The 24,275-nt window shown below is 43.0% G+C and overlaps 1 protein-coding gene across 20 annotated transcripts in view; it reads left to right on the top strand.

Moving 5' to 3' along the window:
- The window catches only part of OBSCN (obscurin, cytoskeletal calmodulin and titin-interacting RhoGEF), a 705,115-nt gene that overhangs the window by 219,667 nt on the left and 461,173 nt on the right, over positions 1-24,275 (top strand). For 16 of the 20 annotated variants that reach the window (XM_077490633.1, XM_077490622.1, XM_077490628.1 and 13 more), the window contains 5 exons: positions 3,059-3,331; positions 4,315-4,566; positions 15,037-15,303; positions 20,226-20,492; positions 22,586-22,852. In XM_077490633.1, the coding sequence (XP_077346759.1) occupies positions 3,059-3,331; positions 4,315-4,566; positions 15,037-15,303; positions 20,226-20,492; positions 22,586-22,852 (1,326 nt within the window). The remainder of the gene's footprint in view (positions 1-3,058; positions 3,332-4,314; positions 4,567-15,036; positions 15,304-20,225; positions 20,493-22,585; positions 22,853-24,275) is intronic. The other 4 variants (XM_077490620.1, XM_077490615.1, XM_077490619.1 and 1 more) reach the window with 4 other exon arrangements.

The raw sequence follows: 24,275 nt of genomic DNA, 5'->3' as shown, positions 1-24,275 counted from the left end.
TGTAATCAGGTGCACCGAGTAGAGACAGGAGCACAAGCGAAGTCCAAAGGCAAGCCGCGTCATTCACTGGTAGGCAGGTACAGAGGATCAGGTCTCAGGAACACAGGAACGAGCTAAAGACCATTCAGCAACTCCCCATAGTAACAGACCAGTTTAAATAGTCCACTGGGCACCAAGAGTGCACTCTAATTGGTGTGCGCATGTGTACGTATGCAGATGCATGTGCACGTATACACGTGCATGTGCATGCATGCACGTGTGTGCGATGAAGTGGACCAGCAGATCCAGCCTTGCTTGTTTGCTTAGAAAAATGAGCATGCGTGCAATGCACATGAGCACGAGCATAGATCTGCATTTGTTTTCCGGTGTTGGAGAACCGCTTTAACTTACACTGGCAGTGAGCAATGTGCTGCAATTTAACTGTGAATATGTCCCGGAGGCAATAAAGGTTTTTAGATACATAGAAAAAGACCAGGAGGAGGGATGGCTTCTTCTGATTGGCACTGGAGTGCCAGAGAGTTGGGTAAATTAAACCCGAGCAAGATGACACTAGCGACCGTTATGCAATCCACATCTCCACCTGGAGCGGAAAGCTTCCTCTGCACATGTCAGAGGATGTGTGAGCCAGGTGTAGCTTTTGCAGCCACGTAAAAACGAAACATTTTTTGTAAGACACGTAAGTTACCCCAGAGACTAGATTGTCATTGACCAACCATAAAGGTAACAAAGGCAAGGGATGCCACATCAGCTGAAAGTATTGAGGTCTCTTATGTCATAACAGGTCAAACAGCTGCTTTTGCCACGTTATTTTCTTGCAACAAATTACATAATTTTGGTGAACTTGAGTTTTGGGAGGGCATGTATGTTTTTTTTTTTTTTTTAGTGTGTAGTGATAATGTTTTTTGGGGAATGTCCTCAAACAACCATAAAGGTAGGAAAAATGAAATACTAAACATTTTGTTACTGGGTAAACCTTCATGACTTTGCCGGTGATGACCCTTGTCTCTTCCACAACAAATTCACTACAATAAAATCACAATCACAGAGGACAAGGGGGCACTCTTTACGTCTGGAGTAAAAGATTTCATCTCCAAAGATGGAAAGGCTTTTTCACAGTAAGAGCTGTGCAAATGTGGAATAGACGTCCTCAAGATCTGGTTCTGGCCAGCTCAGTAGATTGCTTTAACTGCTTATTGTCAAATGATGGACAGAGCACTCTCATTCTGCGACAACGTCATATGACGTTTTCCCACTCTCAATCACACAATCGCCTGTGCACTCTGTCTCTGGGACACAGTGCATCACTGATCCCGGTAAATAGCCGATGATGAGGCTCTTTACCCATGTGATCAGCTGTGTTCCATCACAGCTGATCACATGTAAACGAGGAAATGCTGATTATCGGCATTCCTCTCCTCACACTGACGACAGTGCTCAATGTGAGGAGAGCCAATCACAGCATTTCCTCAAAGGGGAGATCTGCACAACAGTAATGCCAATCAGTCCCTATCAGTGATGCCAATCAGTGCCCATGAGTGATGCCAATCAGTGCCCATTAGTGATGCCTGTCAGTGTTGCCTATCAGTGCCTGCTTATTAGTGCTGCCTATCGGTGCCCATCAGTGCCACCAATCAGTGTCCATTAGTGCTGCCTATCCATGCCGCCTATCAGTGCCAAACACTGCAGCCTGTCAGTGCTCATCATTGCTGCCTATCAGTGCCCATCAGTGCTGCATATCAGTGTTGCATATTAGTGCCTCCTCATCAGTGCTACCTCATCAGTGCCCATCAGTGCCTCCAATCAGGGTCCATCAGTGCTGCCTATCCATGCTGCCTATCGGTACCCATAAGTTCCCCCTATCAGTCCCCATCACTGCCGCCTATCTGTGCTCATCAGTGCCACCTATCAGTGCCCATTAGTGCTGTATATCAGTGCCGCATATTAGTGCCTCCTCGTCAGTGCAGCCTCATCAGTGCCCATCAGTGCTGCCTCATCAGTGCCCATCAGTGCAGCCTGATCAGTACCCATCAGTGCAGCATATAAGGGGCCCATCAGTGCCGCCTCATCAGCGCACATCAGTGAAGAAGAAAAATGTATTATTTACAAAGGTTTATAACCGAAACAAAGTAAAATGGGTTTTTTTTCCAAAATTTTCTGTTTTTATTTGTTTAGGCAAGTGGTTAAAATAGGCCTGGATTCTTTCCTAAATTAACTCAATGTGACTGGATTAACTATGTAACTCTGTAATAAAAACAGCAGACTGCATGACATTGAGTCAAACTGGCCTTGCCAGCCACTTTATGAAACAATAATCAAATACTTTAAGAGGAAGTAAACCCTGATGAGTTTACTTCCTCTTTCATTCCCTGCAAACACACACTAATACACATAAAGTTTCCTGGAAACTGAGCCCCAAAGGGACCGCAACAACCATCAGGATAGGAGGGCTCCATACCATCAGATGTGCCACCCTTTCTGTTCTTGAAAACGCCAAAGATGCACTACCTGTCTGGAGGCCATAACCTATGGAAAAGTAACTAAACGAAAGAGGGTGGACATTCAGGACTTTCCAGCTCTGCAGAACCCTCTAGAATGGCTGTCCAAAGTCAACCTCTTGGAATCAACCAAGAGCAGCTTCTTCCTACTGATTTGATTGACTCCTTCCTTCAAGGTAAGACCCTTTCCACCTTACATGGTCACACTACACCCCTTAGCCTTTTCCTTGGCCGAGATTGATCACCACAGACATATAGTCCGTATGTCAAGATCTGCTTTTTCTGAGACCCATTATATATTGTACATTTTACTAACTTGCCTATTCTCACTTGAGCAACAATTTAAAAATTCATGTTGTCGCAAAAATGTCTTTGTCCGAGCTCGCTGTCTTGTTGTACTGTGTGATTTTGTTGTATGCACCCAGCCCAACTGAGGAGGACATCAACATTTTTCTGTGAAAATAATGAAGAGTTCTGAAGAATGCCCAGTTTGCCAAAATTCATCGGTCTCACAGACTTTCTCATGCCAGATCTCCGTTTCTCACCTTCTGTATTCGTTTTAGGCCACAAAGTTCTCATAGTAGAAGATCTGGAAGATGTTGAAGTATTTGAAGGGGAAACTGCAACTTTTAAATGTAGAATCTCACCAGCAAACTATGACAAAGTGCACTGGTTCCTGGACAAAACCCCGTTACATACCAACAAAGTCAATGAAGTTCAGTCACTACCAGGGGGCTATCACACACTGTCTCTCAACCAGCTGGGGGTGAAGGATTCTGGCATGGTCACATTTGAAGCTGGTGATCAAAAAACATCTGTAAAACTATTAGTGAAAGGTAACAGTAGGGGAATGCATGGTCTAGATCAATTTATTAGAGGATGAGCGAAAGTTGAAATTTTAATAAAAAATTTATTTTGCCAATTATGCTTTGAAAGCATCACTTCTTTTAAATTCAACTAATTGTATTTAAATATTTAATATCGCTAACTGTTGTTTACAAATATCCATATTTACAAAATAACTTTAAAAAAGTTATTTTGTCAAATTTGCCAAAATTTTTAGGAATGCGTCAAATTCAGGATTTGTTTTCAACTCCTTTAGCCCAAAGTGGATTTTTACCAGGAGCTATGAAACATCTAAGGGTTCATTTTCCAGAGACATCTTTTGACTTCAGAAAAAAGATGTAAAGATAAAAATATCTTATTTAATATTTCAATTTTGACAATTCTTTTTGGTGATTAAAGAGATGTTTTTTTTTTAGAAAACAGATTTAGTGCCCCAATGAATTTCATGCATCCCCAAAAATTCTGCTTTATAAAAAAAATAAACTGTTTACAGATATCCAGATTTACAGATATCCAGCTTTACAAAATTACCTTTTTGTTATTATTTTGAAATTGTTTAAAATGTTAAAGTTATGTAAAATTTTAATTATGTTAAAATAATTTTTAAGAATTTGCTGTGTTAAATTTGATTATGCTACGTATAAAAATTTTCAAGAACGTATCAAATCCAGGATTTACTTTCAGTTCATTTAGTTCAAAGTGGATTTTTGCCAGGAGTTATGAAACATCGAATGTAATGTAATCTAAGGCTTAATTTCCATAGACATCTTATAGCTTCGGAAAAAAGATTTAAAGATACAAACATATTATTTTAAATTTTAAATATGAAAATGCTTTTTTTGTTAATAAAGAGATTTTTTTTTTAGAATACAGATTTAGTGCCCTGACAGACCCTAAAATTAGAATTTGGTGCATCCCCAGAAAGTTCTGCTTTAAAAACAAAATTTTGAAGTTTATTTTAATGTTATTCTAGAGAAACCTTCCATCACCAATTTGGAAGTATCTCAGGGCGAAAGTGCAACAATTACTTACAAAACCTCAAAACCTAATGAGCCTGTTTCCTGGTATAAAGATGGTAAAGTGGTTCGCAGTTCTTCAAAATATCAAATAACCAGATCCGGATGTGAGAACACACTGATCATATGCGACCTTACCAACAAAGACAGCGGCACATATGTCTGTGAACATGGGATGGGCAAAATTAGCACAATTCTTGCTGTGAAGGGTAAGACAAGGAAAATGTTTTATATCTAATTTAGAACTAATTCTAAACCCTGGTGGGAACTCAGCAGACAATTGCAACTTTTCAAGTAAATAAAATCAGATCCTCAGATCAAAAACAGTTTTTTTTTTATTTTAATGATTTTAGCCAGAGTTGTCAGTAGCCCAGACCACGTCTAGATGATTTTTTTTTTTTTGAAAATCTGGAACTACAAAATGAACAAAGAATAACAAGAAAAACATATGGTCGACTTTTTAAATTTCTTTTCTCTCCATGGGAAGAAGATCTTTACGTTGGCCCAAAAGCAAGAAAATATATCTGTATCTTCATAACTCATTTTGTAAAATATATTTTGGTCGCATTTTTGAAGAATTCTTCATTACCTCACTGCCATGATGGAGATCTAGAAAATGTTTGTCCGTTTTTTTTCCCGAAGGTCCCCATGTTGCATTTTCTGTTAAGTTCTTACCCCAAATCTGCTGCTACGCAAATTTTCATGTTGTGTTGGTTTGCCTCCTGGAAAAAGAAGAACTCGGACTGATTAACTAATCTTGTGTCTCGGAAACTACACTCTAAAGAATGTATTTTTCTCCCCGTAACTTCCTCATCAAGTTCTTCATCATCATTTAACAACCTTCTTTAGGTCAAGTATGCATGAGACTCTTAATAAAATAAACCACAAAATTCTAAAGTTTTAGGCTTATGGTGTTTGTTGCCAACTGTGTGGTGTTGTTGTTGGCAAATCTCACAAAAGATATTTCGAATTGTCATATTTTTGCCAATAGCCTACTTGTCAACAAATGAAAAAATATGCCTTTTATGTAAAACTATATCATAGGACTGTTATGTTTTTTTACAACCAAAAGTTACTTCTAATTATTGTATGTGCTTTTGCTTTTAATGTTGAATTATTTACCTATTTGTTGTCATAAGACAGTTTATTTTGTATGCCCTAAAATATAAACGGACACCACCCATGGTTTGCAAGCACCTGGAAACTGCTGGTTGAGAGCTGGGGAATTGAAGACCCCTGGGGCCTGAGCAGTTGTTACATACTTGTTTGGGTCATCAAGATCAGGGGTTTCCAAATCACAGCCTGCTACAAGATTTAATTTGACTCGCCGGTAGGGGCCTGTCATGGTTATGCAATAGAGTTCATCTGCTTACCTGTCTCCATGTGTTCATCTCTAGAGACCAGCTGACCCTCACCTGACTGCTTTTATAATCCATCCTCTGGCATGGCTCCACCCTAGTTCCTATCAGAGAGCTCTATATTAACCTGTGCACTGCAGGCCAGCCCTGCTGATCAACCTTTGTGTGTTAGCTTCCTGTTTCCTGCCGTGTGCTCTGCTACTGTTTTCCGTTACCGACTTTGGCGTGTCTTGACTATCCCTGTTTGCCTGTGATCCTGACCTTTTGGCGTGTACCCGACTATTCTTGTCTGCTTGTGGCCCCAACCTTGGCTTTGTCCCTCACCATCCCTATCCTCCTGTTGCCTACTGTGGGTGTGAGCTGGGGGACCCTGGGGGTCGCGACCTGGAGCCAGTTGCAGCCAAGTCCATCCACACCACTAGAGGCGCTGATGAACACCTGCTGGCTCTTAGACTCCATCTGCAGCAGTCAGCCGTAGGGTCCACAACCTTTGGTGCACTCCTGATCCCTACGGTGTGCACCTGTCACCTCGCCTCAAGGTGACCTGGCAGTTTGATCAGCCATGGACCCGGCTGACGTGCCGCTCCCTGCAGTCAATCCGTGCAGAGCATAGTGCGGAGACTCGAGACCCAGGAATCTAATCAGACTCAGGTGATGCAATTCCTTCAAGATCTGGCTTCCCGTTTTGAGCAGCTACAGGCTTCCTTGGGAACCCCGAACCTGCAGCCTCAAGTACAGTCTCCGACTGCACCTATCGCACCAGTCGCATTCACGCATTCATTATTACTGCCAGCTCCGTCCCGTTTCTCTGGGGACTCCAAGGCCTGCAGGGGCTTCCTCAGCCAATGCACCATTCATTTTGAGCTCCAGCCTCAAAACTTTCTGTCGGATTGGGCAAAGGTGGCCTATATCATTTCCCTCCTCTCTGGTGAAGCTTTAGCCTGGGCTGCTCCCCTGTGGGAGAAAAATGATCCGGTGGTTTCCAGCCTGTCCAACTTCTTGAAGCTCTTTCGTAATATCTTCGAGGAGCCAGCTCGAGTTTCTTCTGCGGCTAGTGCCCTTTTACGCCTTCGTCAAGAATCTTGTTCTGTGGGACGATATGCACTTCAGTTCCGTATCCTCACAGCTGAATTGAGCTGGAACAATGAGGCCCTGGTTGCAACCTTTTTACATGGTCTCTCTGACCGAGTGAAGGACGAATTAGCAGGAAGAGCTATTCCCGCCAGTCTGGACAATGTAATTTCCTTATGCAATCAGATTGACATTCGTTTCCAGGAGAGGTCCTTAGAAAAAAGATGCCAGCACCCCCTAGGTCCTAGTCAGTCTGAACCTTTTTCCCGTCGCCCTGTGGAGCATCCTATGTCTGCTGAGGAACCCATGCAGCTTGGCCGGACCAGACTAACCCCCGAGGAACGTGCTAAACACAGAACTCTAGGCTTGTGTCTTTATTGTGGGGGCAAGGGTCATTTTCGTGACTGCTGCTCACTTCGTCCGGGAAACGCTCGGGTAATACATTTGGAAGGTGGAGTATTGGACCCAGAAACATCACCTTCTCGTTTTCTTCTTCCGGTGTTCCTACATGTAGGCACTTCTCCCCAATCGGTCCTAGCATATCTGGACTCCGGAGCTGCCGGCAATTTTATGGACTGGAGAACTGCTTCTTCTATGAAGCTTACCCTTTCTCCCCTCACTACGCCACTGGTAGTCTTGGCATCTGATGGCAATGTGCTCCCAGGGGGTCCTATCCATTTCCAGACGCTACCTATTAGGATGTCGGTAGGGATACTCCACCAGGAGTTGATCTCCTTCCTCATCCTTCCCAAGGCCTCTACCCCCATTGTATTGGGTCTTCCTTGGCTACAGCTCCACTCGCCACATGTGGACTGGGTCTCTGGGCAGATCCTGGCTTGGGGCCCTTCGTGTTTCCCGTCCTGTCTTCTCAAGGTGAGCCCCAAGGGGAAACTTCCCATTGCTACCACATCCGTATCGTCTGATCTTCCCACGGCATACAGCAATTTCCGGGATGTGTTCTGTAAGAAGTCTGCTGAGGTGCTTCCTCCCCATAGATCTTATGACTGTGCTATTGACCTTTTCCCTGGAGCAACCCTGCCCAGGGGTCGTACCTACCCTCTGTCCATTCCAGAGACCCAGGCCATGTCTGAGTATGTCGCCGAGAATCTGGAGAGAGGTTTCATCCGGAAATCCTCATCGCCTGCAGGAGCAGGGTTCTTTTTCGTTGCCAAAAAGGATGGTACCCTCAGACCCTGCATCGACTATAGAGGTTTAAACGCAGTGACTATGAAAAACCGATACCCCTTACCTCTAATATCTGAGCTATTCGACAGGTTGAAGGGAGCTTCCATTTTCACTAAGTTGGATCTCAGAGGTGCATACAATCTCATTCGAATACGGGAAGGTGACGAATGGAAGACTGCGTTTAACACTAGGGACGGGCATTACGAATACCTGGTTATGCCTTTTGGTTTGTGTAATGCTCCAGCTGTGTTCCAGAACTTCGTCAATGAAATATTCAGGGACCTACTGTACCAGTTTGTTGTCATCTATCTGGATGATATTCTCATCTTTTCTAGACATGTGCAGAGTAAAATATTTCCTTTTCGGAATTTTGTTTTCATCCGAATTAAATAATTTATTTAGTTACTCCCGAAATTCGTTTTTATTTATTTCGTTTTTCGTTCAAAAATTGCATTAGTCCGAAAATCCACATGAATTACGGTCGAATCTGTCTTTGAAGGCTTATGGTGTCTGTCGAATGTATAAAGAAGATTCGACTGAGCTAGTATATAGCATACTTTAGAACCCCTATTAAAGTCTATGGGACTCCAATGTTCAAAATCTACAGTTCTAATTTTAAAGACTAATTTGCAAGTTACTGTCCTAAAAAGTGTTTGGGGACCCGGGTCCTGCCCCAGGGGACATGGATCAATGCAAAAAAAAGTTTTAAAAACGGCCGTTTTTTCAGGAGCAGTGATTTTAATAATGATTAAAGTGAAACAATAAAAGTGTAATATTCCTTTAAATTTCGTAGGGGGGGGGGGGGTTGTCTATAGTATGCCTGTGAAGGGGCGCATGTTTCTGGTGCTTAGAACTGTCCCTGCACAAAGTGTCATTTATGCAGGAAAAAAAGTCCTTTAAAATCACTCGCAGCTATTATGAATTGTCGGCTCCGTAATACAGAGAACACTCATTGAAAGTCATTGATAAAAATAAAAAAAATTTAAAAAAAAGCGTGGGGGTCCCCCAAATTCAATTACCAGGCCCTTCAGGTCTGGTATGGATATTAAGGGGAACCCTGCCTCAAATTTAAGAAAAAATTTGACGTGGGGTTCCCCTTAAATATCCATAACCAGACCCTTCAGGTCTGGTATGGATATTAAGGGGAACCGCGCGTCAAATTAAAAAAAAAATTGATGTGGGGGTCCCCCTAAAAATCCATACCAGACCCTTTATCCGAGCACGCAACCTGGGAGGCCGCAGGAAATGAGGGGGGGACGAGAGAGCGCCCCCCCTCCCTCCTGAACCGTACCAGACCACATGCCCTCAACATTGGGAGGATGCTTTGGGGGTCTGTGACCCCTCAAAGCACCTTGTCCCCATGTTGATGAGGACAAGGGCCTCATCCCCACAACCGTGGCCGGTGGTTGTGGGGGTCTGCGGGCGGGGGGCTTATCAGAATCTGGAAGCCCCCTTTAACAAGGGGACCCCCAGATCCCGCCCCCCCCTGTTTGAAATGGTAAGAGGGTACAAAAGTACCCCTACCATTTCACAATGAAAGTGTAAAAAATAGTTAAATAAGACAAACACACTTTTGAAAAATTCCTTTATTAAAAATAAAAAAAATAAAAAAAAGATTCCAGCGGTGGTGATCCACTCTTGCTATCCAGCGACGGACGGTCATCTCTCCAGCGATTGGCCCATCTCATCCAGCGCAGCGAATCCATCCTTCTTCTGTCTCCACGGAGGAGACACTTCGCGATCTGACGTTTCTTATATACGGAGGGCGGGGCCACCCGTCACCTGACCCCGCCCCACCTCTGACGCAAGGGGAAACACGGGGTTCCCTGTGACGTATGGGTGACCCCGCCCCCCTCTGATGTAACGGAAACCTGCCTGTGTTACATCAGAGGGGTGCGGGGTCACCCATACGTCACAGGGAACCCCGGGTTTCCCCTTGCGTCAGAGTGGGGCGGGGTCAGGTGACGGGTGGCCCCGCCCTCCGTATATAAGAAATGTCAGGCTCCGGAATCCTTGCAGTGTCTCCTCCGTGGAGACAGAAGAAGGATGGATTTGCTGCGCTGGATGAGATGAGCCATCGCTGGAGAGATGACCGTCCGTCGCTGGATAGCAAGAGTGGATTACCACCGCTGGAATCTTTTTTTTATTTTTTTTATTTTTAACAAAGGAATTTTTCAAAAGTGTGTTTGTCTTATTTAACTATTTTTTACACTCTCTTTGTACCCCCTTACCATTTCAAACAGGGGGGGGGCCGGGATCTGGGGGTCCCCTTGCTAAAGGGGGCTTCCAGATTCTGATAAGCCCCCCGCCCGCAGACCCCCACAACCACCGGCCACGGTTGTGGGGATGAGGCCCTTGTCCTCATCAACATGGGGACAAGGTGCTTTGAGGGGTCACAGACCCCCAAAGCATCCTCCCAATGTTGAGGGTATGTGGCCTGGTACGGTTGAGGAGGGGGGGGCGCTCTCTCGTCCCCCCCTCTTTTCCTGCGGCCTGCCAGGTTGCGTGCTCGGATAAAGGGTCTGGTATGGATTTTTAGGGGGAACCCCACGTCAATTTTTTTTTAAATTTGACGCGGGGTTCCCCTTAATATCCATACCAGACCTGAAGGGTCTGGTTATGGATAATTAGGGGGAACCCCACGTCAAATTTTTTCTTAAATTTGAGGCAGGGTTCCCCTTAATATCCATACCAGACCTGAAGGGCCTGGTAATTGAATTTGGGGGACCCCCACGCTTTTTTTTAAATTTATTTATTTATTTATTTTATCAATGACTTTCAATGAGTGTTCTCTGTATTACGGAGCCGACAATTCATAATAGCTGCGAGTGATTTTAAAGGACTTTTTTTCCTGCATAAATGACACTTTGTGCAGGGACAGTTCTAAGCACCAGAAACATGCGCCCCTTCACAGGCATACTATAGACAACCCCCCCCCCCCCCTATGAAATTTAAAGGAATATTACACTTTTATTGTTTCACTTTAATCATTATTAAAATCACTGCTCCCGAAAAAACGGCAGTTTTTAAAACTTTTTTTTGCATTGATACATGTCCCCTGGGGCAGGACCCGGGTCCCCAAACACTTTTTAGGACAGTAACTTGCAGAATCTTTTCTCTCTGTCAAATCTTTTTTCTCTGTGGAATATTTTCTCTATATAATCTTGGACTAATAGAGGTAAGGTTAGGCACATTTGACCACAGGTTCTATAGACAGATTGTTATTGTCAGAGTCATGTCGAATCTCCTATTCTATATCGAACTGTTGTAACAATGAAAACGAAAATAAAGCATTTATTTATGTCGGATCTTTCGTTTTTCGTATTCTGTGCTTTCGTTATCGTTTGTCAAAACGAAAACGAAAATAGCTGAAATTCGGACGAAAATGCATTCGGACGAAAACTAATGCACATGTCTAATCTTTTCCGAAGATCTGCCTGCTCACAGAAACCATGTACGCACCGTACTTCAGCGCCTTAGAGAGAACAATCTCTATGCCAAGATGGAGAAATGTTCCTTTGAATGTTCCGAGGTCCTGTTTCTGGGATGTTTTGTTTCTAGTGCGGTTCTTCGCATGGATCCCGGGAAGGTCTCAGCCATTACCAACTGGCCCCTTCCCGCTAGCCTCAAGGCCACACAGCGTTTTCTTGGCTTCACAAATTATTATAGGCAGTTCATAAGGAATTACTCTTCAATTGCCGCGCCCATTATCGATTTGACCAAGAAGGGTGCGAATGCCAAAGACTGGCCTCCCGAGGCTGTCTCTGCGTTTCACGATCTGAAACAGGCCTTTGTCTCTGGACCTCTCTTGAGGAGACCAGATCCTGAGGACCCATTTTTTATTGAAGTAGACGCTTCTTCGATGGGGGTGGGAGCTGTGCTTCTTCAGGACTTTGAGAAGAAACGTCAACCATGTGCGTTCTTCTCCAAAAAAAATTCTCAGGCAGAGAGAAATTATGCCATTGGTGATCGGGAACTTCTCACAATTAAATTGGCGTTGGAGGAGTGGCGTCATCTCTTGGAAGGTTCCCCTCACTCCATAACGATCTTTACTGATCTCCGCTCGGATGTTAAAGACTATGTTAAGGCTTGTCACGTCTGTGCTCAGTCTAAATCTTCCACTCAAGCCCCTGCTGGTCTTCTCATGACCTTGCCCATTCCTAAGGAGCCCTGGTCTCATATCGCCATGGATTTTATCACTGATCTTCCACTGTCGGAGAATAATACGGCCATTTGGGTAGTAATCGATCGGTTCTCCAAGATGGCTCATTTTGTTCCTCTTCCTGGTCTCCCTTCTGCCCCTGCCTTGGTTCCCATTTTTGTACGAGAGATTTTACGCCTTCATGGTGTTCCTTCTCATGTCGTTTCGGACAGGGGTGTGCAGTTTACTTCTCGTTTTTGGAGAGCCTTTTGCAAATCCCTCGACATTACCTTGGATTTTACCTCTTCTTATCATCCCTAATCCAATGGCCAGACTGAGAGAGTTAATCAGGAGTTGGAGGTCTTTCTCCGTACCTTGGTCTCTGCCCATATGATTGGGCATCACTATTACCGTGGGCTGAGTTCTTCCACAATAATCATGTCAACGTCAGTTCTCAGAAAACACCCTTTGTCACTGTTTATGGAAGACATCCTCAGCTTCCTCTTCCTATGACTTGTTCTTCTGATATTCCAGCTTTGGCTACTGATCAGGAATCATTCAATTCCAGGTGGGCTGACGTTCATGATTCCCTCCAGAAAGCTGCCAACAAATTCAAGAGTTTTGCTGACCGTCGCAGGCGTAAGCCACCTTCTCTTCAGCCAGGAGACAAAGTCTGGCTCTCCACCAGGAACATCAAACTCCGGGTTCCTTCTCTCAAATTTGCTCCAAGATTCATTGGTCTGTACACCATCATTTCTAAACTGAATCCAGTTTGTTTCAAGCTTCAGATTCCCAAAAGCCTCAAAATCTCTAACTCCTTCCATATTGCCCTTCTGAAGCCTTTAGTCCTCAATAAGTTCTCTCGTCCTCTCTCTACCGTAGCACCGGTCTCTGAGGATGATCAGGAGTACGAGGTTAGCCAAATTTTGGATTCCCGACTCTGTAGAGGCATTCTCCAGTACCTCGTGCACTGGAAAGGTTTTGGTCCTGAGGAGAGGTCGTGGATTTCGGCTTCCGAGGTCTTTGCACCTCGTCTGTTGAGGAAGTTTCATTTGAAGTTCCCCTCTAAACCTGGTCCCAGGGAGGGAAGGGGGAGGCCTCGTAAGAGGGGGGGTACTGTCATGGTTATGCAATAGAGTTCATCTGCTTACCTGTCCCCATGTGTTCATCTCTAGAGACCAGCTGACCCTCACCTTACTGCTTTTATAATCCATCCTCTGGCATGGCTCCACCCTAGTTCCTATCAGAGAGCTCTATATTAACCTGTGCACTTCAGGCCAGCCCTGCTGATCAACCTTTGTGTGTTAGCTTCCTGTTTCCTGCCGTGTGCTCTGCTACTGTTTTCCGTTACTGACTTTGGCGTGTCTTGACTATTCCTGTTTGCCTGTGATCCTGACCTTTTGGCGTGTACCCGACTATTCTTGTCTGCTTGTGGCCCCGACCTTGGCTTTGTCCCTCACCATCCCTATCCTCCTGTTGCCTACTGTGGGTGTGAGCTGGGGGACCCTGGGGGTCGCGACCTGGAGCCAGTTGCAGCCAAGTCCATCCTCACCACTAGAGGCGCTGGTGAACACCTGCTGGCTCTTACACTCCGCGCCCCAGGGAATCTTACGCTCTAACCCCAGTGGGATCTGTCCCCCATCTGCAGCAGTCAGCCGTAGGGTCCACAACCTTGCGGTGCACTCCTGATCCCTACGTGTGCACCTGTCACCTCGCCTCAAGGTGACCTGACAGGGCCGTATCTTATCCCCAATGTCCACAGATTGAGGATCCAGATCAGCAGAGGCTGCCTTTGGTCTCCACTGCTACTTCATTTTCCCTCCCCGCACTCTCCAGCACAGAAAAAACCCAACCTTCCCCAAGCTGTCATCATCACCATTATTGGTTGCATGCTAGGTCCACCGGCATCCTAACAACCCATGATGTGGTTGCCCCAGCATTGACAGGAGGTTGAAACGTTCTCCATCTTTGTTTTCTCTGTCTCCACACTCCCACCCTGCTGCTAAAGCCACCTTGTTAGCCTTATAGTGGTAAGGGGAACTTTGATGGGGATATCAGTAGAGGACCACCAATGCTACCATTAGAATCTGTATTCAATACACCTATTGGAAGAGCCAAAATGGTCCTTTATGGTCCTTTTCCAATTTCCAAATTTTTTCATTTTTAAATTTATCAAATTTCGAATATTTGAATTTCCAAATTTCTGAGATTTTGAATTTCCGAATTTCTGAAACACTGAAATTTAGAAATTCGGAATTTTGGAAATTCAGAAATTAAGAATTTTGGAAATTCAGAAATTAAGAATTTTGGAAAGTCGGAAATTCGAAATTTGGAAAAGTGGAATTTGGAAATTCGAAATTTCGGAAAGTCCGAAATTCAAAAATTCATAATTTCGGAAATTCATAATTTCGGAAATTCGGGAAAATTTCGGAAATTGAAAAATTCTGAAATTTCTGAATTAATTGTCAAAATTCGTTAAAAAACTAATTCGGAACTAAACTAATTAATTGCAAATGTCTAGAAACCAGGTCTCATCTAAGCACTGTTGGAGGGGCTGTCAAGCCAGCACTTCCAGACCTTGTTGGATTTCTTAGAACTCTTCTACTTAAATAGTTAGCCTTGTAAAATGGGAGCATTTTATAAACCAACCCTAGCCAAAAAGTCCTTGATTGGGATTTCTAACCCAACTAAGAGTAGATTTGTCAGAATATTGTCCAAAATGTTAGAGCAATTATAAATAGTACAGCAGGAAACTGCAATGCCTGAGCTTTTAGTTCTCTTCGGTTTGTTATGTATGATAATTTTACAATGAAGTAGAGAGGTCAATCATATGACTGATGGGATGAGCAGAATTTTTAAGACGTTTGGAATAAAGATGTTTCTTCTAATTTCCTCTTCAACATTTGAACTTTTTCATGTTTCAGCGGTGCAGGCTTTCTTCAAACGTGAAGTGCAAAGCACTGAAGCCGAAGAAGGTGAAACGGCAACACTTTTTTGTGAGCTGTCCAACGAGAAAGCCGAGGTGCATTGGAAGAAGGATGCCAAACTGCTAACATCCGGTAGCAAGTATGAAATGAAGGCAAAAGACCGCAGGATGGAGCTACTGGTCCATAACCTGACCCAAGAAGACTCTGGAACCTACACCTGCGAAACTGGAGAACTAACATCTTCTGCCACCTTGACAGTGAAGGGTAGGTGTAAATTTTTTTTTTTTTTAAATAAACGCTAGGGGGTTGATTTGCTAAAGGCAAATAGACTGTGCACTTTGCAAAGTGCAGTTTACCCTCTACGAGTGCAGTTGCTCCAGAGCTAAGTAAATGAGGTAAAGCTTCACTTTGCAAAGAATATTCAATCACGTGCAAGGAAAATATTTAAAGAAATGCATTTTCTACTCATTTACTGAAGCTCTGGAGCAATTGCACTTGCAAAGTGCACAGTCTACCTTTAGTAAATCAATCCCTATAAGTCACAATTGGAGTCTTAAAAATATTTATTTGTATTTTCCTTTCACTCCGAACTGGAATCCCACCTTAAAGTAGAACTATAAGCAAAACTTTGTTTTTTTTTCATTTTGCATAGAGTAAGGGAAGGTCATAACCCCTGTCAGATTTTTTTTATCACCATCTGTGTCCCATTGGGGAGATTTCCCTTCACTTCCTGTCCCATTGCCATACAGGAAGTGAGGAAATCCCTGAAAATTAAGGGAATTTCTTGGGGCCACACAAGGTCACCAGAACCAGTGTGCCCTTTGGAAGATTTCCATTCTATTACTTTTCTAGAGACAGAATAAAATTTGGTATTATCTTTTGCTTTAACTTTCGATGTTAATGGTAGACAGTAGACATGTGCAAATAAAATTTGTTTATTTTCATTTTCGTTTCATTCTTTTTTTGCTTTTTTTCGGAAATTTAGAAGATTTGGAAATTCAGAAATCTGAAAATTCAGAAATCTGAAAATTGGGAATTTCAAATTTCTGAATTTTCGAATTTTCGGATGTATGAATTTCCAAATTTTTGAATTTCAAAATTTTTGAATTTCAAAATTTTAGAATTTCCGAATTTTGAATTTCCGAATTTAGAATTTTCAGTTTTCCGAATTTTCAAATTTCCGAATTACCTCATTTAGAATTTTCGAATTTCTGAATTTCGAATTTTCAAATTTAGAATTTATGAATTTAGAATTTCCAAATTTTCAAAATTAAATATTGAAAAATTTGAAAATCTGAAAAAAAGAAAGAAAATCAGTAAAATTCTATATAATACAACTGACAAATAATAAATATTGAATTATAGGTATTGAAATTTCCTTTCAAATTTGGCTATTTGTGAACGTAACAAATACAAATTTGTCTGAAGTTACGAATTATCCAAAATAACTAATGCCACATCTAAACAAATGGAATGGAACAAATAATAAATAATAATAATAAAAAGGTTTTATTATTATTATTGTTATTTATTATTATTAGATCATTACATTACATTTGCTTAGATACGGCATTCGTTATATCAGATAATTTGTAACTTCTGATAAATTCATACACGTTCCGTTCACTAACAGCCAAATTTGAAAGGAAATTCCAATACCATTAATTAAATATTTATTATTAGTTAATATTTCAGATTTTCTGGTTTTCAAATTTTCAGATTTTCATTCTTGTTTTTGTGTTTTTAAATTTCCAAATTTTTGGATTTTCAAATTTATGAAATTTAGAATATTCAAATTTCCTAATTTAGAATTTTCAAATTTCCGAAATTTTGAATTTCCGAATTCTAGAAATGTTCCAATTTCGTATATTTTGCAATTTTGGAAATTTCGAATGTCAGAAATGTCGAATTTCAGACATTTCGAATTTCAGAAATTTCAAATTTATGAATTTCCAAAATTCCACATTTCTGAAATTCCGAAATTTAGAATTTTCTAAAATTTTCAAATTTGAAAATTTGGAAATTCGAAAATTTGGAAATTCGAAAATTTGGAAATTCGAAATTCGAAAATTTGAAAATTCGGGAATTTAAAGATTTAGAAATTCGGAAAGTAGGAAATTCGAAATTTCGGAAATTCGTTAATTCAAAATTTCAGAAATTGAAAAATTTGGAAATTTCTGAATTAATACATTTGTTAAAATTTGTTAAAAATGAATTTGGAACTAAACAAATTGCACATGTCTAGTAGACAGGACAAACAGAGAGGGTGAATCTCCCTAATGGGGGGGACAGACTGCAACAAAAAAAAATTGACAGGTCATCTAATCCTTCTCCTCTCTATTAAAAAAAATTGCCTTTAGTTCTACTTTAGGATGTCAAAACTAAAGCTGGCCATATACTTGAAGAATTGTATTCGAAAGTTTATATTTTATAATCATTTATTTGATTTTCTAACAGTTAGTGGGTTCAAATTGAGATTAGTTTTCAAACAAAGTGATGAGAAAAATTGAAGGAGCGGGATGGAAATGTTTTTTATATATTGGGGCGCCTGCTTTTACACACACATGAACTTTATTGGCATCCCAGTCTTAGTCCGTAGGGTTCAATATTGAGTTGGCCCACCCTTTGCAGCTATAACAGCTTCAATTCTTCTGGGAAGGCCGTCCACAAGGTTTAGGAGATGTGTCTATGGAAATGTTGGACCATTCTTCCAGAAGAGCATTTGTGAGGTCAGGCGCTGATGTTGGACGAGAAGCCCTGGCTCTAGGTCTAATTCATCCCAAAGGTGTTCTGTCGGGCTGAGATCAGGACTATGGGGATGTTTGACCATTCTTCCAGAAGCGCAATTGTGAGGCCGGCACTGATGTGGATGAGAAGGCCTGGTTCTCAGTCTCTACTCTAATTCATCCCAAAGATGTTCTATTAGGTTGAGGTCAGGACTTTGTGCAGGTCAGTCAGTTCTTCCACCCCAAACTCACTCATCAATATCTTTAGGGCCATTGGTTGTACATTGGTGCACAGTCATGTTGGAACAGGAAGGGCTGATCCCCAAACTGTTCCCACAAAGTCGGGAGCATGAAATTGTCCAAAATGTCTTGGTATGCTGATGCTTTAAGACCCCTTTCACACTGGGGCATTTTTCGGGCGTTTTTCAGGTGCTTTAGCGTTAAAAAAAAAGCACCTGTAAAGCACTTGAAAGAAGCTGCAAATGCAATCCCAATGTAAAAGCCCGAGTGCTTTCACACTGAGATCCCTTTCACACTGGGGAGTTTTTCGAGCGCTTTAGCGTTAAAAAAAGCGCCTGTAAAGCGCCTGAAAGAAGCTGCAACTGCAATCCCAATGTAAAAGCCCGAGTGCTTTCACACCGAGGCGCTGCGCTGGCGGGGCGTCCAAAAAAGTCCTGCAAGCAGCTTCTTTGCAGCGCTTTTGGAGCGGTGAATACAACGCTCCTAAAGCGCCCCTTCCCATTGAAATCAATGGGAAGCGCCTGTAAAACGCCTGAAAAGCACCTGAAAAGCGCTATTGGCAGCAGCGTTTTGTGGGTGCTTTTAACCCTTTATTTGGCCACTAGCAGGGGTTAAAAGTGCCCCAATAACGCTCAAAAAACAGTGGTAAAGCGCTGCTAGTTTAAGCGGCGCTTTACGACCATTTTTCGGGCGCTGACATTGTGAAAGGACCCTTAAACACTTGGGCTTTCACATTGGGACTGCAGATGAGGCTTCTTTCAAGCGCTTTACAGGCGCTTTTTTTAACGCTAAAGCGCCTGAAAAACGCATGAAAAACGCCCCAGTGTGAAAGGGGTCTAAGGGTTCTCTTCACTGTAACTAAGGGGCCAAGACCAACCCCTGAAAAACAACCCCACACCATAATCCCCCCTCCACCAAATGATTTGGACCAGTGCACAAAGCCAGGTCCATAAAGATATGGATGAGCGAGTTTGGGGAGTGTGGGGTTGTTTTTCAGGGGTTGAGCTTGGCCCCTTAGTTTCAGTGAAGGGAACTCTTAAGGCGTCAGCATACCAAGACATTTTGGACAATTTCATCCTCCCAACTTTGTCGGAACAGTTTGGGGATGGCCCCTTCCTGTTCCAACATGACTGCCCACCAGTACACAAAGCAAGGCCCATAAAGACATGGATGAGGGAGTTTACGGTGGAGGAACTTGACTGGCCTGCACAAAGTCCTGACCTCAATCGGAATAGAACATCTTTGGGATGAATTAGAGTGGAGACTGCGAGCCAGGCCTTCTCATCCACATCAGTGCCTGACCTCACAAATGCGCTTCTGGAAGAATGGTCAAACATTCCTATAGACACAAGGCATAATGCCCCGTGCACACGAGCGGAATTTCCATCGGAAAAATCTTGGATGGTTTTTCAGACGGAATTCCTCTCAAGCTTGGCTTGCATACACACGGGTCACACAAAAGTTCTCTGAACTTTCTACCGTCAAGAACGTGGCGATGTACAACACTATGACAAGCCGAGAAAATGAAGTTCAATGCTTCCGAGCTTGCATCGAATTGTTTCCGAGCATGCGTAGGAATTTTGTGCGTCGGAATTGCTACAGACGATCGGAATTTCAGATCAGAACTTTTTCCGTTGGAAAAATAGAGAACCTGCTCTCAAACTTTTGCTGGCAGAAATTCCACCAGTAAAAGTCCGATGGAGCATACACACGGTCGGAATTTCCGACCACAAGCTCACATCGGACTTTTTCTGGCAGAGTTTCCGATCGTGTGTACGGGGCATTAGGCTGGGGTCACATATATGCAAATTGGATGAGGGTTTTTTCCGCATCCAATTCGCATGACAGGCGAGTGTGACCGGCTCTCAATGGAGATGGTTCACACAGGTCCGGGTGGCCATGGTCCGGATTGCAGAAGGGTCCTGTGCGTCTTTGGGTCCGGTTCAGGTGCGAATTCAGGCAAAAATTCGGACCGGAATCGCACCAGAACTGGTGAACAGAACCGGACCCCAGGCACGAACCTGCGGCCGCACGTATGTGAATCCAGCCAAAAAAAAAACGAATACAGCCATCACATCTAACAATTGGTAAGCTGAAATATAATAAATGATTGAGTTTAATACTGCTTTAAAAAAATAAATAAAATCAAGATCCAAAAGATTTCCACCATTTACAAAGGCTTGGGCGATTGTAGTCGGTGATGTTTTTTTTTTTCTGCAGCTGTTCAGGTCTTGTTCAAACGAGGCCTCCGTAATGAGAAGGCCAAAGAGGGCAGTACGGTGAAGCTACACTGTGAACTGAGCAAGGCCGGAGCCCCTGTGAAGTGGACGAAGGACGACCAAATTTTAGTGAGCGGTGAGAAGTACCAAACCAAGCAACAGGGCACGGTGGTGGAGCTTCTCATTCTAAATGCAAAACCAGAAGATTCCGGCGACTACACATGTGACACCGGAGGCCAGAGGAGCTCATCTCATGTGACTGTAACTGGTAAGACCGAGGCAAAGCGCTTTTCACTGTGATGAGATGTTTAAGTTTATTTTTGCAACTTCAGAAATCGTCCACCAAATGGAAAAAATGTTCATGACATGTATGAAATATGTTTAAAAATGTCATACATTCCAGCTTGGACCAATGTAAGTACATATTTCTCATACCTGTGGGATCCCTCTAGAACAGTGATGGTGAACCTTGGCACCCCAGATGTTTTGGAACTACATTTCCCATGATGCTCAACTACACTGCAGCGTGCATGAGCACCATGGGAAATGTAGTTCCAAAGCATCTGGGGTTCCAAGGTTCACCATCACTGCTCTAGAAGCTGGAAATCACTGTAGTAGACATTGCTGCTACACCACCACTCAAGCGATCTCCACTAGCTTCCAGGTCCCGTGGAAAGCATCCAAGAGGCTCTGGTATTTGGATGTGAGTTTATACGAAGTAGTGAGAGGACAAAATGCTTTGGTGAGCTCATCGGATCAGGTTAGCCTGCTCACAACTAATAGGGCTACCCTCTCCAGTGGGTACCCAGCAGGTTACCAAAAAAATATGCACCAGTGGAAAGAGCACCGGACCAAAGAATAAGAGTCCACATCCATTTATTGGTTTACACTAAAAATGGTCAATGTATTTTGGGGGCAAGAAAATATTTCACCTTCATCAGGGCTTCAGTTAAAATAAGAAACTTGAATAGACTCAAAACAGGTCTCTCCTATGCATGGGCGGACTGACCATTTGGCCACTCGGGCACTGCCCGAGGGCCCCGGGCCACTAGGGGACCCCATCAGGTTTGCCAGGCTCAGTAAAACCAGGGACAGTGTGTAAAAATCTTAATTTTTTCTACATCTGTCTCTGAAATGTCCCTTACCGACATCCTTTTGGTCTAAAAATCCTGAGATTATAGCTGCCCCACCTCTCCAGTACCTTCTCCGCCAAAAGAAACATGTCTGTGTATACTGTGTGTACATGTATGTGTATACTGTGTGATTGTATACTGTCTGTGTGTATACTGTGTGGCCCCATAATCTATGATTGCTGGGGGCCCCATAATCTCCTATTGCCCGGGGGCCCCATGAGTTGCCAGTCCGCCCCTGCTCCTATGTGAATCTATGTAGAGAATATAATGGCTGGACTAGAACTAAATAATATATCACAAGTTGTAGATACAGTTGTGCTCATACCCTGGCAGAATTTATGATTTCTTGGCCATTTTGTAGAGAATATGAATGATTACACAAAAAACATTTCTTTCACTCATGGTTAGTGTTTGGCTGAAGCCATTTATTATCAATCAACTGTGTTTACTCTTTTTAAATCATAATGACAACAGAAACTACCCTGATCAAAAGTTTACATACCCCTTAATACCATGTATTGCCCCCTTTAACATCAATGACAGCTTGAAGACTTTTGTGGTATTTGTGGATGAGGCTCTTTATCTTCTCAGATGGTAAAGCTGCCCATTCCTCTTGGCAGTTCCTGTAAATTCTTGGGCTGTCTTGCATGAACGGCATGATTGAGATCTCCCCAGAGGGGCTCAATGATATTGAGGTCAAGAGACTGAGATGGCCACTCCAGAACCTTCACTTTATTCTGCTGTAGCCAATGACGGGTCGACTTGGCCTGTCATTGTGATGTCAAGGGTTTCCAAGGTTTTCTCTGTGTTTGAAAAAGGTTTAGAAAGGCTAATCTACGCCATGGTATAGATAGATGTAATTGGTCACTTCCACCTAAACTTATTCTGAAATGTTGACGTTGTTATGCAGCTTATCTAAGTTGCTTCCATTTTTTACATTCTTCGTTATAACAGCAATGTATATAACCTTCACTGATTACCAATGTGTATTCACACACAGAACTGTCACTCGACGAACCCTGGTGTTTGACAACCCCAGGGGGTCAGCAGTTTCTGAGACGCTGCCACCACTACAACTGACATTAAAAAAAATCTCTGACTGGCTATTTAGGAGGAAGGTGTATCAAATAAAGTGGCACTGAAGGGTTATTGGATGACAAAGAAGTTTTATTGCGGTTTTGATTCTTTGAACCTAATAATAGGTAGATATTCACCTGTTCTTTCTTAGCTCTTCCCATTCGCTTTAAGCAAGATCTGAAAGACTGCGAAGCAGAAGAGGGCTCATCAGTCACTCTTTCCTGTGAAGTCACCAAGGCTGATGCCCATGTGGTCTGGAAGAAGGGCATCACAGACCTTCAAGCCAGTGTCAAATATGAGCTCAGACAAACGGGAACCAAGGTGGAGCTTCTCATTCATAACATAACAGCAGAGGATTCTGGAAACTACACCTGCGATACTGGCGACCAGCAGACTGCTGCACGGGTCAAAGTTCGGGGTAAGATAGCCTTGAACTTTCATTTAGGGGTCTATTTATGAAGGATTCAGTGCCCAGTGATTCCTTCGATGCCATTTGCATGAATGACCTTCAATGACATTCACCTGGCATGCTAAACCTTTTTTCCGATTATCACCCCATTTGCAGCACATTGACCTCAGTTGATCTATATAAGGTTTATTTCATGCTATTAAAGTAGATTTAACTCAAATTTGATAGAATTTTGTTTGCTAAGCTTCATTAAAAAAATCTGCATTCTTCATATATAAAATACTGCTTTCACCTTTTTTTCCATCTCAGTGCTGTTGATATCCTCCAGCCTCTTTCAGCCACTTCCTGTCTACATGCACTTGCTCGAGTGTCAGTTTCACATCATTGCTCTAAAGCGGTTTACTAATATTGGTGACAGTGGCGTACCATACCTGCACAATGTGGGTCAGCACGGTCGCTAGAGGTCTCTACCTGGGGTGCATGTGATGGGGTTACAAGACTGAAGGTCACTCGGGAGACAATTGTCACCCCATAAAAGGAAGTGCCTGAACAAGTATTTTCATGGCAGGGATTATCTCAACCAAAGCTGCAAATTTAAAAAAAGGTTGAAACAAGTTTTGAAATTATAATATCATCTTCAAGCACGTATGAGCGGGTCTTTTTTTCTTAGTGGGAGTGCAGGGGGAATGTAGTTCTGACACCTCATGTATTTAATGGCAAGGGGTGCTGGGGTGTGTTGGAGGGTCTATTGATGCTGACTGCTGGAGGGTCTATTGATGCTGACTGCTGGAGGGTCTATTGATGCTGGCTATTGGGAGTCTATTATTGCTGGCTGCTGGAGGGTCTATTGTTGCTGGCTGTTGGAGGGTCTATTGATGCTTGCTATTGGGAATCTATTGTTGCTGGCTGCTGGAGGGTCTATTGTTGCTGGCTATTGGGAGTCTATTGTTGCTGGCTGCTGGAGGGTCTATTGATGCTTGCTATTGGGAATCTATTGTTGCTGGCTGCTGGAGGGTCTATTGTTGCTGGTTATTGGGAGTCTATTATTGCTGGCTGCTGGAGGGTCTATTGTTGCTGGCTGTTGGAGGGTCTATTGATGCTTGCTATTGGGAATCTATTGTTGCTGGCTGCTGGAGGGTCTATTGTTGCTGGCTATTGGGAGTCTATTGTTTCTGGCTGCTGGAGGGTCTATTGTTTCTGGCTGCTGGAGGGTGTATTGATGTTGGCTATTGGGAGTCTATTGTTGCTGGGTGCTGGAGGGTCTATTGATGCTGGGTGCATTCATTGTTACTAACTACAGTGGATCTATTTTACTGTCTTTCTTGTTATCATTAACAAATTCCATACAAACTACCGAAACCCACAAAATTATATTTGGTTCTGTATTCTCTAAAAAGCAGCATTACTGGGAGGCGGGTAGGGGGTGGAACCA

Source organism: Lithobates pipiens, unplaced genomic scaffold, assembly GCF_037356315.1.
Source record: "Lithobates pipiens isolate NorthernLeopardFrog02 unplaced genomic scaffold, aLitPip1_a1.2 Scaffold_19, whole genome shotgun sequence".
Classification (NCBI taxonomy): Eukaryota; Metazoa; Chordata; class Amphibia; order Anura; family Ranidae; genus Lithobates; species Lithobates pipiens.
This window is presented reverse-complemented; position numbering and strand designations above follow the sequence as displayed.